General features: G+C 44.1%; 1 protein-coding gene across 4 annotated transcripts in view; it reads right to left on the bottom strand.

The window, feature by feature from the left end:
* CDC42BPB (CDC42 binding protein kinase beta) overlaps positions 1 to 18334 on the bottom strand; it is a 264686-nt gene that overhangs the window by 96654 nt on the left and 149698 nt on the right. For all 4 annotated transcript variants that reach the window (XM_082242642.1, XM_082242643.1, XM_082242644.1 and 1 more), the window contains exons 13-15: positions 13374 to 13616; positions 12415 to 12525; positions 4872 to 5113 (exon numbers count right to left, since the gene is read on the bottom strand). In XM_082242642.1, coding sequence (XP_082098768.1) covers positions 4872 to 5113; positions 12415 to 12525; positions 13374 to 13616 — 596 coding nt within the window. The remainder of the gene's footprint in view (positions 1 to 4871; positions 5114 to 12414; positions 12526 to 13373; positions 13617 to 18334) is intronic.

The raw sequence follows: 18334 nt of genomic DNA, 5'->3' as shown, positions 1-18334 counted from the left end.
GAGCCCTGATGATGCGACTACAGCTCTCAGAGGAATACGAGGAAAAAAAAAAAAGACTGAATTTATTGAGTGAGGAGCCAAGTCAATGCAAAGTAGTCAGAAATCACTATTGCTGCTGTAGATTTTTACAAGCGCAAAGATCAGAAGCATGGGCAGCAGGACAGGTAAGCCCTACTTACTTTTTTCATTTTCTATGCTGTTTGCTGTTGCTTTAAAGTGGTTCTAAAGGCTCAAGGTTTATTACCTTAAAGTGATACTAAAGTCTTTTTTTTCTTTAGAGAAAAAAAAAAAAAACATATACTTACCTACTCTGTGCAGCGGTTTTGCACAGAACAGCCCAAATCCTCCTCTTTTCAGGTCCCTCACCAGCACGCCATGCTCCTGGGCCCTCCCCCTGCCCCCACAGCAAACAGCTTGCTATGGGGGCACCTGAGCTGATCCACTGCTCTGTGTGTCCATTGGGACACAGAGCCGTGGCTTGGCCCCGCCCCCTCTCTCTTGTCATTGGCCCACTGCTGTCTCAGCCAAAGAGGAGAGAGAGTCTCAAGACAGCCAAGGCACTCGTGCAGCATCGATGGATCGAGATGGGGCTCAAATATGTATTGGGGGGCTAGTGCACACAGAAGGTTTTTTATCTTAACACATAAAATGCATTAGGATAAAAAACCTTCTGCTATTAGAAGCACTTTAATGCATTCTATGCATTAAGGCAGTGGTCCCAAAACTGCGGCCTGGGGGCGAGATGCAGTCCTTTGTTCGCCTTTATCCAGCCCTTGGAGCACTTTACCTCCCAGTGATACAAGACACTATTCCTCCTATCGACTCCCATTGCTGGTGGGCATAATTCTTGCTACTGACATCAACAGCGGGGCACTATTTCTCCCACTGACACCAATAATGGGGCACTATTCTTTCCACTGACACCAATAATGGGGCACTATTCTTTCCACTGACATCAAGGATGAGGCGCTATTCCTCCCACTGACACCAATGATGAGGCGCTATTCCTTCCACTAACACCAATGATGAGGCACTATTCCTCCCACTGACACCAATGATGGGGCACTATTCCTCCCGCACCAAGGATAGTAGCGCTATTCCTCCCACTGATAATAAAGATGGAGCGCTATTCCTCCGACTGACACCAATGATGAGGCGCTATTCCTCCCGCACCAAGGATAGTAGCGCTATTCCTCCCACTGATACCAAAGATGGGGCACTATTCCTCCTACTGACACCAATGATGAGGTACTATTCCTCCCGAACCAAGGATGGGAGCGCTATTCCTCCCACTGACACAAATGATGGGGCACTATTCCCTTCATTGACACCAAGGAAAGAGGGCTATTCCTCCCACTGACACCAAGTATGTGGGCGCTATTCTTCTAACTGACACCAAAGATGGGGTGCAATTGCTTCCACTGACCCCAAGGATGGGGTGCAATTGCTCCCACTGACACCAAGGATGGGGGCTATTCTTCCCACTGGCAACAAGGATGGTGCATTATTCCTCCCACTGGCAACAAGGATGAGCCACTATTCTTCCACTGACACCAAGGATGGGCCATTATTCTCCCACTGACACCAAGGATGGGCCACTATTCTCCCACTGACACCAGGATCATTTATACTCCTAATGGTCACAGTCTTGCCCCTCAATAGTCTGAAGGACAGTAAACTGGCCCATTGTTTAGAAAGTTTGGAGACCCCTGCATTAAGGTAAAAAAAAAAAAAACCTGGGTCCAGCCCCCCTTATACTTCGCTAGATCATTGCAGCAATGCAGCAGCTCCCCCAGGTCTGTCTCTCCTCATTGGCTCCCACTGCTGTCAATCACAGCCAGTAAGCCAATGAGGAGAGAACAGGGGGCAGGGCCGAGCCACGCGCTGTGAGAGAAGAGGCTTGCTATTGGGGACACTCGGTGGAGGGGGAGGAGCCAGGACCACCAGCGGAGAACCCAAAAAGAAGAGGATCGGGGCTGTTCTGTGCAAAACCACTGAACAGAGCAGGTAAGCATAACGCTAAACCTACTCTCTGCCACATTCTAAACCTATTATTTCTAGCCCTGTAAAGGAAAAAAAAATCAGCTTGGTCTTCAGGGGCAGATGCTGTGTGTAGAGAACGGACAACGGCTGCCAAAAGCCTGAGAAGTGACGTCACCCATAGACTTACTATGGGGCTTCCATTGTCGGCTGCCTCTCCTGCACACGGAAGCTGCCACTGACAGCTCAGTATGGGACCAGACTGAAGCAGCTGCAAAACAGGCTAGAGAGATCAGGCTTACAATGTGGCCAACAGTAGGTTTAGCGTTCGTGAGATTTTGACTTTACTTCCACTTTATTTATTTATTTATTTTAGGAACTTCACTCTCTTAATCAACACTATTTTTAATCCTGATGCTGCTAATATTAGTAGAAAGATAGGAAAGTAGATCATATTTGTTTTTAATTTTTATTTATGGTTACTTCCTGGTTTTTGGCTTAGGCAAATATCGTCACACATCCCAGGAGTCAACAGGAGGAGAGGAGGGGTTTTATTAGTTAAGCACACCCTCCTTGCCTGCATGCCTGAGCTAAGGGCAGAAGTATTCCAGGAAATAAATATTACATGAATCATCTGCCCTTACTCAAGATGGCCGTGGCTAGAAATGTTAAGGGGGCATTTTTCAAAGTGATTTTTCAGCAAAATAAATCATGGAGACATGGGTGGATAGGGGGGAGTTTGCTTCAAATATTAAAAATGAATTCAATAGTATTTTTGGTTTGTGGTGCTCAGATGCAGTGTAGTTCCGCTTTAAAGTGGTTCCAAAGGCTCAAGGTTTATCTTCATGCATTCAATGCATGAAGCTAATAAACCTTTTGTGTGCAGCAGCCCCCCTAATACTTACCTGAACCCCATCGCAATCCATCGATGTTCACAACAGTCTTGTCTCTCCGGGGGATCTTCCTCCTCATTGGCTGAGCCAGTGAGCCAATTAGAAGAGAGGGGGTGGGGCTGAGCTTCGATTCTGTGTGTGAATGGACACGCAGAGCAGTGGCTCTGCTCGGGTGCCCGCACAAGCGGTTTGCTCTGGGAGCACTTGGCAGAAGGGAGGGGCCAGGAGTGCCGGCGGGGAACCCGAGAAGAGGAGGATCAGGGCTGCTCTGTGCAAAACCATTACACAGAACAGGTAAGTGTAACATGCTTGCTGTTTTTTTAAGAAAAAACTTGCCTTTAATATCACTTTAAGTGCCAGTTCACACATATGCAATGTCAAGACATCCCTTGTGATTCACAGCGCACTGTTCCGCAAATCACATGCGATGTCTGTGCGTTGCGAATTCAGCCATACAGATTGTCGCACAGAACCCTTTTTTTGGTCCGCACAAGAATCAAATCGCATGGGTGTTCTCACCTACGTGATCCGATTCATGTCCGAATTGACAGTTCGCACTGCGATATGCGGATCTGGGGGTGTCGTTAACTTTGTATTGACACCCCCAGTGATTCGCATATGGCAATGTGAACTGCCTACGAGTCAAGTGCAATGAGGGAACCCGCAGTCGGGTCACAGGGTTCCCGCATCCCATATGCGTGAACCGGCACAAAGTATATCTTTAAGTTAACAAACGTTTAATAACAAGCAGCGGGGGATAAGCGAGTCAAGACTTGAATTCCAAGACTTGAATTGTTGACTCTGGGTTGTGTCATTGTTTCTACAGAATAACCACAAACTACATTTGGATAATCATCCAAATATAAGAAACTTGAGCTACCTACGTGAACCAAGATTCATAGGAAAAGGTTCTCTCTTATCTACTAAGCAATTAGATATTTGATCCCAAAAAGAAATGAAAGATATATAGGACGATTGCCATTAACCACTTCAAGACCAGGCCGATTACTGATATTTGTGGCTTACAAGTTAAAATCAGTATCTTTTTAAAAACAGGTCTACAAGTAGAGTGTTTTTATTACAGAAGAGACCCTATCAGTATTTTGTCATGAATGCTTCCCCTACCTCTCAGGTGTAGTGTACACAGAGCTAAACACCCCAACGTGCATTTATGGCACTGCTCTGTGTCGTGATGATGGGAATCCAGTGCACATGTGCAGGAGTGATCATTGCGGATCAGCTATTAAAGAGGCCAGAGAGAGCAAACCTGGAAGGAAGACCGAGCAAAGATGGAAGTTTGTGACCAGCAGGCGTGGTGACTGCTTAGCACTAAATGGCTTAATTTGACAGGTAAGCCTGTCATAATGTGCTAATCAGTGGCGGCCCGTCCATTGGGGGCGCCGCCCCCCCTATCCATGCGTCCGGCCCCCTAATCTGCATGCAGGGCGCTGGACGCATGGATTCAAATGGGATTTTTTTTTTTTTTTTAAGCACGTGATTACAGCCAGTGACTCTAATAGGCTTCAATAAAGGGAAAAAGGGTGGGCTTGGGGCGCAGAGCACTGCGCCCCGAGCCCACCCAATTGTGTGACAATAGTGAATGAACATTTGCTATTATCACACTGATTCTCCTCCCAGCCAATCAGGAAGCGGGTCATGAGACCAGTTTCCCGGTCAGCCCATGGAGCACCAGCCGCCACTGGTGCTAATATGCATGCATACTAGTACATTATTGAATAAACCACCTGGGATGAGGTTTACTTTTGGCTAGGGAGGAGGGCTGAGCAATTTATACATCCTGAACTTGTTCATTAGGTAGCATGTGATATAAAGTAGGTATTCGTAAGCATACTGTGTGATATAGACTGGCACCATACATACTCGCAGTAGCTAGCATGGACAGGTGCACTGTAAGGAATTAACTGATGGTAGACTAAATCCAAGCAGACTAAAATGAGTCATTAGCAGATAACCTTGATGCACAGTGGCAACTCCCACCTCTCCCGCTTGGCTTTTTCCAGTTTGTCCTTTAACATGAGGATCTCCTTCTGTAGGGCGAGCTGCTGGCTCTCAAAGTCATGTATCCCCTTCTTCACATTCTTTATTTCCAGGGAGTGAGTGGTCTCTCTTCGCAGTAACTCCTCTTCGTAATACAGGATCTTCTTCTCCAGCTCGGTTTTTACCTTGGAGAGCTCCTGTTGTTGCTCAGAGGTGACTCCAAAGGTTCGACCACCTTTCAGCTGGAAAAAATACAAGTTCAAAGGTCAGTCCGCCCACAATTGATTTTTCAGTTGACAGCTTAAACCTGGAACACACAGCTCCAGTCGGAGCTGCTGTACTAACTGCAAAGGTAGTATAGCGACCTCCTCTGCTAAGCTGTTGTGTTCTGATAGGGACAGCCTCCCCCCTCCCCCGGCCTGAACACTGATCAGCGCTCCCCGCCATTGGCATGGTCATCGGACATCAGACAGGGGGGCATACACACGGGCCAGATGTTGGCTGTTTTGCTTTTCTTTTTTTTTTTTTTAACCGGCTGTTTCCCGACATTCGGCCCATGTGTGGGGCTTTAGTGTGGTGGACTAAGTCACCAGAGATCTGACTACAGTCTTGCACAGAGATAAGTGGACCAGTATAACACAATTACTTTATAGCTAAGCAGTACATTCAAAGAGATCAAGCATAGCTTGTGCTCATCTACACACCAAAGGAGAAGTTAGGCAGTCCATAGATCATGCATTTTATTTTCCCCCGTTCAATCAGCCGGATTAACTAAAAAAAAACTCTGCGTTGATGGGAGAATCCCTCCCGCAAAGCTATTGTGTTCCAACAGTGGAGAGAGTTCCTCGCTGTCAGAATACAATGATCAGTGTTGCTGGCTATATCTGGTAGCACCAATCGGGAAGAAAATAAACCTGACACATTGTACAAAAGTCGATCGAGAGATCGACTTCTCTACTACCAGACGGCCCATGGATGGATCAAACATCAGCTATTCCCCGCTAAACCGACTGAATTTCGATCCATCTATGGCTGACTTTACATGTGCAACCGCTGTGAACAGAAAATTTTCAGAGCTTATCTTTCCCTCAGTTGATTATCATGAAATCTACAACCAAATGTGCATTTCCCTCAGCTATGAAGGATTGCATTCCTTTATGAGATGCATTTCTTTTTTGTACAGTTATCTTTAAATTAAAGCAGAGTTCAACCCAAAAGTGGAACTAATCCCCCCCCCCCCCTCCGGTGCCACATTTGGCCCCCTTCAGGGAGGAGGGGGGAACCGGTACCTCTGTTCAGTCACCTCCTCCTTCCCCGGATGGGCCAATTATGAAGCCTGGTGGGCTTCACACATGTGCAAAAGGGAACCAGCTGTGAAGCTGAAAGGATTCACTGCCGGTTTCCCTTACAACGAATAGCAGCGGTGGCAGCAGATCCGAAAATCGGCTGGGGTGCTGACATTGTGGGAACCCTGGACAGGTAAGTGTCTATATATTAAAAGTGAGCAGCTACAGTATTTGTAGCTGCTGACATTTAATTTTTTTTTTTTTTCCCATGCTGGAACACCGCTTTAACCCCCTCCCCCATCTAGAAACCCTCCCAAGTGTTAAGCTTGCCATAGATTACTCATTTTTTTCCGATCAGCCAGTGGGCTGTTTAGGAAGAAAAAAAAAAAAAAAAACGAAAAAACACAGATTACTCCATCCGCACAAGCAAGGTGGATAGTGGAATCCTCCTTACGAAGACATTTTATTCTGAGAGCGGAAACTCTCTGCTGCCAGAATACACTGATCAGCGGTTGCAGTCCAAAATCATATATCACAGCTTAACATGTCATAGATGTGGTGTCTGCGTTAGTTATTTTCAACTGTAAAAGTGATTCTAAAGGCAAAAGGTTTTTTATCTTCAAGCATTCTATGCATGAAGATAAAAAACCTTCTGTGTGCAGCAGCCTCCCCTCAGCCCCTCCTAATGCTTACCTGAGCCCCATCTCGATGCAGCGATGTTGCACGAGAGACTCAGCTGTCCGGGACTCTGCCTCCTGATTGGCTAAGACACACAGAAGAGGAGAATCTGGGCTGCTCTGTGCAAAACCGCTGCACACAGCAAGTATAACATGTTTAGTATCACTTTATTCTGGCCAGTGTTTTTTTTTTTTTTTTCCCCCAACACACCAAGCTGACCAACAACAGTGGCAGTGGTGCGAGTCAAACCATTTAACACTGGCAGGGCTTTAATTTGTTAGTCAAGTCTATCTAATTCTACCTTCTCCCGAAATTTGACAATGCTGCTGTCCAAGAGTGCCTACATCGCTCCTCCTTCAAGACTGGAGACACCCTAAAGTGGGGTACACACTAGTAGAAAATCTGCCGAAAATTCCTGTCCGAGGTAAAATCGTACGATTTTCGGCTAGTGTGTACACAACTTTCAGCAGCCGATGCCGACATTTCAACGAAAAAAAAAAAACGCAGGGACAAGCACCAAAATTTTTATCGTCCGTCCCCACACAACCAATTTTCGTTTAATGTGTATGCAGTACTTCCATGAAAAATCAGATACGAAAAACCGCGCATGATCTGAAGTTGCTGACAACCCGGAAGCCTAGGAACAAATGCCCCAAAAAATAAATAAATCGGACGAGAAATTTAGTGAACATTTATGCACTGTCAACTAAAAACAGTTATGAACGCTGAGCAAGAGAGAAAAATCGGAGGATATTTCGTCCGATTTCCGTCAAGTGTGTGCGGGCCTTAAGACAGACATTTGTTACTGGCCAGATCACCAGCTGAATAAAAAAAAAAAAAAAAGACGACTAAAAAAGAAAAAGCAAAACACAAAATGAGGTTGAAGGATTGTAAGAGGTGCATGAAAGTCAGCACGCCCCCAGTCTGTTTAAAAAAAAAAAAAAAAAAAAAAAAGAAAAAGCAATGCCATCACATTTATGGATTAGTAATCTGCAATATATTCAATTTTTGTTTTTGGGTTTACTGCTTTAAAAATAGATAATGGCCCAAAACAGTATGCATTTACAGTACATTCTTAAAGTATTCAGACCCCCTTCACTTTTTTCAAATGTGTTATGCTGCAGCCTGATACTAAAGTTGTTTCAATTATTTTTTTTCTCCTTAATCTACGCTCCGTAAAAAGACGCAGCGTTCAATCCTAATAGTGCAATCATGAATAATCATATGATAAATAATGTGGCATGAAAACAACTAAACATGCAGTGAATAAATTATGAGCAAAATATATCTTTGAAAAAAAAAGCAATCATATGAAAGTGATATAATGAAAGAAGTGTAAAATCCAGTGTTAGGTGAATATAAAGTGCTTTCAATGAAAAAGTAATTTTCAATATTTAACAAGAGAGTCCATAAAGTGCAAAAAAGTGTTTAAGTAACATTGACTGGCAAAATCCACCAAGCAGCACCAACACTTAGCATATGCCTCTTACCAGATAGCATAGACCATAAATTATAATGGTCATATAAAAACCACAAAATAACCCGGCATCCGAGATAGGCGGTGGCTGCTCAGCACAGCTCCAAATGGATCGGGCATAAAATAAAAAAAATGAACAAGCATAGTGAAGCCTGCAAACATTTAAGTCCTTTTATTTAAAATATATAAAAAGTACCTCAAACAGGCACAAACGAGTAAAAATCCAGCAGATACTGGGAATCGGACGTTCAGCCTGCGCCTGGGAAGACTTCACCGATGACGAAATGCGCTGGGATACTGAAGACATTACACTTAGCTTAGCCATCACTCACAGCATTCCTTTCTCAAGAGCTGCCAGTCTGCTGGTTTATTTACTCGTTTGTGCCTGTTTACAACTCATCGAAGGTACTTTTTATATATTTTAAATAAAAGGACTTAAATGTTAGTAGGCTTCACTATGTTTGTTCATTTTATTTATTCCCGATCCACTTGGAGCTGCTGCTGAGCAGCCACCGCCTATCTCGGATGCCGGGTTATTTTGTGCTTTTATGACCATTATAATTTATGGTCTATACTATCTGGTAAGAGGCGTCTGCCAAGTGTTGTTGCTTGGTGGTGGATTTCATCAATCAACATTACTTAAACTTTTTTTTCACTTTATGGACACTCGTTTAATATTGAAAAAATGGATTTTTGTAAGATCTTACCGTAAAATCCTTTTCTCTTAAGCTCATTGACAGACGTAGTCTTCTTGATTCTCAAGAGCTGGGTTATGTTGTCTCCGCAGGAGTAGGACTAGGCAGAAAGACAAAACGTTCTGGCTCCACCTTAGGGGCAGTCCCTGAGGGTATATCCTCCCTCTCTCTGCTACAGGGAATCAGTTCTGTTTTAAAGCAGTACAGAGAATTTAACCCAACCCAACTCAATGATAGAGGGGCGGGTACTACGTCTGTCAATGAGCTTAAGAGAAAAGGATTTTACGGTAAGATCTTACAAAAATCCATTTTTCTCTATCGCTCATTGACAGACGTAGTCTTCTTGATTCTCAAGAGCTGGGACATCCAGAAGCAGTGCCACAAATGAGGGGTGGGATTGACAAAATCAAATCCAATCTAGAAGGCCCAACCGGTGCCAAACTAGAAGTTTTAAAGGCTCATTATAAACAAAGAATGAGACTAAAGAAAAATTTTCCAACGGAAAAAACCCTCGAGGTAGACCACTGGTCTCCTCAAATTGCGGCCTGCAAAACCTTGCGGCCAAACGAGGCATCAGACGATGCCATTACATCAACTTTATAATGTTTAGTAAAGGTATGCACCGACGACCAGGTAGCCGCCTTGCACACCTGGACCACTGACGCCTGATGGCGAAAGGCCCATGACGCACTAAGTGCCCGAGTGGAGTGCGCCTTAACAGGGAACGGGGGCTCCCGACCCTTAATAGAATAAGCCTGTACTACCGTCTGTCTGATCCATCTGGAAATGGTCGCGGCAGATGCAGGCAACCCCTTTTTGGGTCCATCTGGGATCACAAAAAGTGAATCCGTCTTGCGAAACGAGTCTGTCGTTTTCAAGTATACCCTGATCGCCCGGACCACATCCAAGGAGTGTAAAGCAAACTCTCGCGGATGACTGGGCTTAGGACACAGGGAAGGTAACACAATTTCTTCATTCAGATGAAATTCTGAAACCACTTTTGGTAGGAAGGATGGATTCGGACGAAGAACCACCTTATCTCTATGAACCACCAGATATGGTGAACGACAAGATAATGCGGCCAGTTCTGACACCCTGCGTGCAGAAGTAATAGCCACCAAGAAGGCCACCTTCTGGGACAACGTGGGTAGAGGAATCTCCCTAATATCTTCAAAGGGAGGTTTCTGAAGATGTCTTTTTCTTAAGAAAAAAAGTCTTGCCAGGACCAAAAGATCCCAGCAAGGAACTTAGGTCCTTACTCCTGACTAGACAGAAAAAAACTGATTCCCTGTAGCAGAGAGAGGGAGGATATACCCTCAGGGACTGCCCCTAAGGTGGAGCCAGAACGTTTTGTCTTACTGCCTAGTCCTACTCCTGCGGAGACAACATAACCCAGCTCTTGAGAATCAAGAAGACTACGTCTGTCAATGAGCGATAGAGAAATTACTTTTTCTTTGAAAGGACTTTTTTTGTTCACCTAACACTGGATTTTGCACTTCTTTCATTATATCACTTTCATATGATTGATTTTTGTCAAAGATATATTTTGCTCATAATTTATTCACTGCATGTTTAGTTGTTTTAATGCCACAATATTTACCATATAATTATTCATGATTGCACTATTAGGATTTAGAGCCGCTTCTTATTTTTTTTGATCATTTACAGCTGGTATCATAGTTGGTTAAGTAGCTGCTTACCTTTTCGTTCTTTTTGCATGACATAGCGCAGATTCTTTTCCTGTTTTATAATCTACACTCCGTACCCCATAATAGCACAGTGAAAACAGAAATGTCTAAATGTATTAAAAAGAAAAACCCGCTGTGAAATATGTACTTAAAGTGTTACTATTCACTATATCTGATCTCCCACAGTACACAGATAATCGAAATGCAATTATTTTTGTAAATATAAACTGCTAAATACCTTTTCTCATCAGCAGTATATAGCAGTCTTGTGACTTATATCAGTGTCCGGCCAAGCACTGGTTAGAGGGGAGTTTTAAATCTACTCTGACTGTCCTATGAGGCGGCATTAACCCTGACCCTCTGGATAGTGCTGATTGGCCCTGTGCTGATCACATGCACCATCCCAAGAAGAAAAAAAAACACTCTAGTAATACACTTTAAACTGAGTATGTGCAGAGTGACTCCAAAAGCTCTGTCTTATCAGGAGATGGATTGGATCAAACAGCCTTTTTACACAATGCAGAGGATTACCCCTTAGGTTCCACAGTGAGCATAACGAGCATGCTTTACTGCAAACACAGACTATTTTTATTGTTATGGGTTTAGTAGTGGCAACGATCCTAAACACACAGCACAGATAACACAGGAGTGACTTAGGGAAAACTCTGTAAATGTCCTAGAGTGGCCCAGCCAGAGCCCTGACTTAAACCCTTTTGAACATATCTGGAGAGACTTAAAAAATGGCTGTGCACTGACGCCCCCTATCCAGCCTCTCAGTATTTACAAGGATGGGCAGAAAATCCTCAAATCCAGGTGTACAAAGCTTGTCGCGTCATACCCAGAAAGACTTGAGGCTGTAATTACTGCCGAAGATGCTTCAACAAAGAACTGGGTAAAGGGTCTGAATACTTAAAGTGGAGTTCCACCTTAAATTTATACTTACCTCCATCTTCTCGCTCCGGGTCACCTGAAAAACAAATGGATAATCGCATTTTTTTTACTTACCTCGTAGAGAAAATATACTTACCTTACTATCTTCTTCCTCCCCTCGGCGGCCACGGCGATTCGTCACTTCCGCTTTGCAATGATTCCTGGGAGCTGAACGTCATCGCTCCCAGGAATCAATGCGCCTGCACCGGCCCCGACGTCAGTTCCGGTGTAGGCGCGTCATACCTTGCAAAACAGCTTCTGGGCATGCCCAGAAGCTGTGCAGGGATGACGCTGCGGCCCCGGAAGTGACGGCGGGACCGATGCAGTGCATCGTGGGACCGAAGAAGACGGAAGAGGACACAGAAGAGGATCGCGCTGGCTTCAAGCTGCCCACACCTGAGATGGCAGCGCTGGAGAATACATTTTCAAGGTAAGTATTTCTTCTTGCAGGTAAGTGCAACCCGGGACAGATCAGAGGCTAGCCATTGTGGAATGTACTAGCCCTGACTGTCCCGGGGGTATTTTTATTTAAAAAAACGTTCACTGGGTGGAACTCCACTTTAAAAACATGTGATATTTCAGTTTTTTCTTTTTAATAAATTCACAGACATTTCTAAAATTCTGTTTTCACTTTGTCACTATGGGGTACCGAGTGTAGAGTGAGAAAATGAGTTTAAGCAACTGTATCAGGCAGCAACATAACAAAATTAAAAAAAGAAAAAAAGTTAAAAAGGTCTGAGTACTTGCACTGTATGCAAAAAATAAGAGGTGGTAATTGACTTATCTTACCTTAAGAGCTTCCAGATCACTTTCCAGCTGTTTGGAATAATTGTCACTGTGCTCTCGTAATTTGCGCTCCTTGGAGGCCTCAGCTGTGGCATCTTCCAGCTGAATTTCCAGCTGACACCAAAAAGATAATCACAGAAAGTAAATAAAGGCAAATGTAATATTAAAATGGTGCTAAAGGCTTAATGTAAAGATTACTACGAACACCACAGCAGCAATCAAAAGTTAAAAAACAAAAAAAACGTTACCTTGTGCTGTTAATTTGAACGTGGATCTTATAAAATATTATATATGGTTTCAAATTTTGCACATATGCTGTACCCAACTACAGCCTAAAGAAAAAAAAATATTAAAACTATTTGCCTATAAACAATAAACAAAGAAAACCGCTCTCACTGCAAAACTCACCCTATCAGGGTTGAATGACACCCCTACTGTCATTCAACTTCCTTCCTATAATCTCTGATTGTCAAGGGTCCACCCCTTGGGGGGCATTGTTAAGCTATCATTGGCTGACAAGAGAATGCTGCAGAGAGTGGTGCAGCTCTCTACAGTATTCATGACATCATGTGACCTGATCGGACACCTATACAAAAAAAAAAAAGCTATGTATAAAATTACAAAGGGTGCAGAGTGTGCTTCAAGGGAAGGCAGAGAACCAACCTGGAATTGGGCTTTAAGGCCCTTTTCAAATCTGAGCCATGCAGAATCGTACTAAAAGTGCAGCAAAACGCGCAATGCACTTCGTGAACAATTTATTTTTGATGGCACCCCAAACACGGTTAGCGGATTTGTGTTTTGTTGTTCGATATACATACTAAAAATGTTCTAAAACATGCAATGAAAAAAAAAATAAAGCATGCAACGCTCTATGCCAAAAAGGTGCATGAGCTGCTTTGGCACATTAGTTGCGCATAAGGCAGCCCATTCAAGTGAAAAATGACCAAGAAATTAAAGATCACCTCTTTTCTGGCCTTTTCAGACTTGCGCATTTCCTGACGCATGGAGTCCAGTTTTTGCATGACGACTTCCAGTTCTTCCTCTTTGTCGCGCAGCTGCCGGGACAGCTTTTGCTTCTGAGAGCGCAGGTCGGCCATCTTTTCATTGAGCTCCGAAAACTCTTGAAGGGCAAACTTCCTCTGCTGGTGAGCATCCTTGAGTTCCTTCGTTTGACTTCTCAGCCTCTCCTGAGCTTCAGAAAGTTGCTTTAAGGAGAAAGGGATACAAAATTTGTAAGAAAAATACTTTAACTCAAGAGGCACAGTCCATGTGTTGTAATGTCTGGTGGGAGAAACGTCAACTTTTAGTCACCCACCAGAAAGTTACGACTTAAAGAGGAACTCCAAGCATCAAAGTAATTGTTTTCCCAAGTCCCCTCCCTTCCCTACCCCTGAACACTATTTATCCCAATTTCTAGATAAAAAAAATTTTTTTTTTTTTTAGGAAAGAAATCTAGAGGTCATGTGACCACTCCAATCCCATTCATTTCCTTCCTGTGGTTTGGTGGTGGGCAGAGAGCAGTGGTCATGCAGGGACTACATGTCCCAGAAATCCATGCAGTTCAAGCTGCTGCGGGCCATTGTGGTGTTTGAGCCAATAGTAAAGATCCCTCCCTGTGGTGGTTGAAATATTCAGTCACCCCTGTAATACTTGAATGTCTTATATGGAGCTGAACAGTTCTGATAATGCTAGACCAGATGTGATTTTAAGGGGTGCTCATAGTGACTGCAATGGATGGTGGTGCAGTGCGTAAAATTAGTCGTAAGGAAAAAAGTTGCCAGCACGTCAAAGATGTGTTTCCACAATTTATTAACTACAGTCAAAAATACTTCTATTCCAACACCCACAAAGCCCCCCCTCCGGTATCATCCCCCCATTTCTTCCCAGTGCCAGGTGGCACAGGATGAGGTCACTCCTATATTTGCATAGCAGTGCAGTCACCCCAGCGTACAGGTACTGTACTGAAATGAAAGCTGAGCAGTAAGTGCCGGTTCACACATATGCGATGCGGGAACCCTGTGAATCCACTGCGGGTTCCACGCATCACATTCAAATCGCAAGCAGTTCACACTGCCATATGCGAATTGCTGGATGTGTCAATACAAAGCTAATGACACCCCCAGATCAGTACGCATTACGCAGTGCAAACTGTCAGTTCTGACATGAATCAGATCACATAGGTGTGAACCACCATATGATCCGATTCTGCTGCGGACCCAAAAAAGGGTCCTGTGCATGTTGTGTCCGAATTTACAGATACAGACTGTATGGCTGAATTTGAATCGCACAGACATCGCATTTGATTTTCAGAGCAGTGCGCTCCGAATCACATGCGATGTCCGTCATCGCACTAATGTGAACCGGGGCTGAAGATCACTGAACATTCTGTAGACCAGGGATTCCCGAACTACAACCCTCCAATTGTTCAGGAACTACAATTCCTATCATGCCCAGTCATGTCTGTGAATGTCAGAGTTTTACAATGCCTCGTGGGATGTGTAGTTCTGCAACACCTGGAGGACCGTAGTTCGGGAATCCCTGCTGTAGAGCAGTGGTCCTCAATCCTGGCCTACAGGGCCCACTAACACGCCAAATTTGCAAGATAACTGAAATACATCCCAGGTGATATCATTTGCTGCTCAGTGATTGCAGTACTCTAGTCTGCATCTCCCCAAGGTAATACTTAAAATCTGGCCTGTTAGTGGGCCCTGAGGACCAGAGTTGAGGACCACTGCTGTAGAGGATTACAAACAGGCAGGTAAGTGTATTTTCGTAATTTCAAAAATAAACCGCGCTGCTCTAAACCTTCATTGACAAAATATAAAGGATGACCATAACAGACATGCTATAGCAATACAAAATAACAATAAAGTGGTTGTAAAGTCAGAAGGCTTTTTCTCTTAATGCATTCTATGCATTAAGAGAAAAAGCCTTGTGCGCGCAGCAGCCCCCCTAATTTTTACCTGAGCCCCCTCTCTTTCCAGAGATGTTCACGAGTTCCTCGGCCATCCGGGACACTCTCTCCTGAGCTTAGACACAGCAGCAGCACCATTGGCTCCTGCTGATGTCAATCAAACTCAATTAGCCAATCAGGAGAGAGAGGGGGTCAGGGCCAAATGGCAGCTCTGTGTCTGAATGGATACACAGAGCTGCAGCTCGGCTCGGGTGCCCCCATAGCAAGCTACTAGCTGTGGGGGCGCTCAACAGGGAGGGAGGGGCCAGGGGCTCCAGCCAGGGACCCGAGAAGAGGAGGATCTGTGCTGCACAGAGGAGGTAAGTAGAATGTGTTTGTTATTTTAATAGAAAAAATTGTGTTTTTGGCAGATCGCTGATACAGAAAAACAAAATATGCTGAAAATGCAGCGATTTTGCCCCAATTTTACCACAGTTTTGCTGAGCTTAGGGTTTGTTTTTCATAGGTCATGTGATTAACCACTTAAGCCCCGGAAGATTTTACTCCCTTCCTGACCAGGGGGTTTTTTGCGATTTTTTACTGCGTGACTAACGGACAATTGCGCGGTCGTGCTACGCTGTACCTAAACAAATTTGACGTCCTTTTTTTCCCACAAACAGAGCTTTCTTTTGGTGGTATTTGATCACCTGTGCGATTTTTTGATCATGCGCTATAAACAAAAAAAGAGTGTCAATTTTGCAAAAATAACAATATTTTTCACATTTTTTTTTATATGAAATTCCCCAAAAAAATGTAAAAATCTAATTTTTTTTAACATTTTCGGCCAATTTGTTTTATGCTACATATGTTTGATTAAAAAAAAAAAACGCAAAAAAGCGTATTTTGATTGGTTTGCACAAAAGTTATCGCGTTTACTAACGAAGGGAAAGATTTTTGTCATTTTTTTTTTTTTTTAACGAGTAATGGCGGCGATCTGCGATTTTTTTTGCGGGACTGCGACATTGCGGCGGACAGATCGGACCCTTGACTGACATTTTTTACACTTTTGGGGTTACCAGTGACATTACTGCAGTAATCAGTGCTATACATATGCACTGTTACTGTAAAAATGACACTGGCAGGGAAGGGGTTAACTTTATTGGAGAGGGAGGGGTTAAGTGTGTCCTAGGGGCGTGTTTCTAACTGTGATTGGCTGTGGCTACTAGTGTAAAAACAGAGATCAACGGTCCTACATAGTAGAACCGTCTGATCTCCATTTTTACACAGGGGAGAATGACAGGCGGCTTTGTTTACATTAGCCGCCTGCCTTTCTCCCTTCCCGGCAAACGATCGCGAGTGACACACGCACTGACTTGATAGGGAACGAGCCGGGGCGGGCGCTCGCCCGCTATTGGCTCACAAGCCAGTGACAGGCTAGTGACGTACCCATACGTCACTTTGCCTGGCCGGGGCTGACCGCTGCAGTATATGTACTTGCGGTGGTCGGCAAGTGGTTAAAAAACTGCATAAAAAAAGTAACATGATGTGTTTTTGACCAAAAGTGCAGCAAGCAAGATTCTTGAGTCTGGGTTTACACTGATGCGGTGCGGGACACCCCATGTAATTCGCACAGGAATCTCAACACATTCCTGTGCAAATTAAATATGGTACATAATTACATATGGTGTCTCTGGGGTGTGATTTTGAGCCATGGATTTTTATGGCTCAAAGTGCACGGCGTTCGCGCCAAACTCATGCAGGACCCATTTTTGTCCGCACCAGAATGATATTGCATGGGTGTTTACTGCATCTAGTATGAACCGAGGCGAACTCCACAATGGAAGCGCAACGGACCAGTGTGAAGACAAAGAATTGAAAGGAATGCATTTTTCTTGCAATAATCAATAATAAATTCATATTTCTTTAAATTCTTGATATTAACAAGTTGAATATAATACAATTATACCTAAAAATATATACACTATTTTGCCAAAAGTATTGGGACGCCCGCCTTCACACGCACATAAACTTTAATGGCATCCCAGTCTTAGTCCGTAGGGTTCAATATTGAGTTGGCCCCCCCTTTGCAGCTATAACAGCTTCAACTCTTCTGGGAATGCTGTCCACAAGGTTTAGGAGTGTGTCTATGGGAGTTTTTTGACCATTCTTCCAGAAGTGCATTTGTGAGGTTAGGCATTGATGTTGGATGAGAAGGTCTGGCTCGCAGTCTCTGCTCCAATTCATCCCAAAGGTGTTCTATCAGGTTGAGGTCAGGACAAGCCATTCAAGTTCCTCCACCCCAAACACGCTCATCCATGTCTTTATGCTTCTTGCTTTGTGCAGTTGTCAAAATCATTTGGTGGAGGGGGGATTATGGTGTGGGGTTGTTTTTCAGGGGTTGCGCTTGGCCCCTTAGTTTCAGTAAAGGGAACTCTTAAGGCGTCAGCATACCAAGACATTTTGGACAATTTCATGCTCCCAACTTTGTGGGAACAGTTTGGGGATGGCCTCTTCCTGTTCCAACATGACTGCACACCAGTACACAAAGAAAGGTCCATAAAGACATGGATGAGCGAGTTTGGGGTGGAGGAACTTGACTGGCCTGCACAGAGTCCTCATCTAAACCTGATCTTTGGGATGAATTATCAGGTTTAGGTGAGGAGACTGTGCAGGCCAGTGAATACATAAGTATTCACAGCCTTTGCTCCATACTTTGTTGAAGGCCCTTTAGCATCATTTACAGCCAAGTCTTTTTGAGTATGATGCTACAAGCTTGGCACATCTATTTTTGCACAGTTTCTCCCATTCTTCTTTGCCCTCTCGAGTGTCAGGTTAGATGGGGAGCATCGTTGCACAGCCATTTTCAGATCTCTCCAGAGATGTTCAATTGGGTTCAAGTCTGGGCTCTGGCTGGGCTACTCACAGAGTTGTCCCGTAGCCACTCCTTTGTTATCTTGGCTGTGTGGTTAGGGTCAATGTCCTGTTGGAAGATGAACCTTCCACCCAGTCTGAGGTCCAGAGCGCTCTGAA

This window comes from Pelophylax lessonae, assembly GCF_965119305.1.
Source record: "Pelophylax lessonae genome assembly, chromosome: 13".
Taxonomy (NCBI): domain Eukaryota; kingdom Metazoa; phylum Chordata; class Amphibia; order Anura; family Ranidae; genus Pelophylax; species Pelophylax lessonae.
The sequence above is the reverse complement of the archived record's forward strand: the minus strand, read 5'-3'. Positions and strand labels throughout refer to the sequence as shown.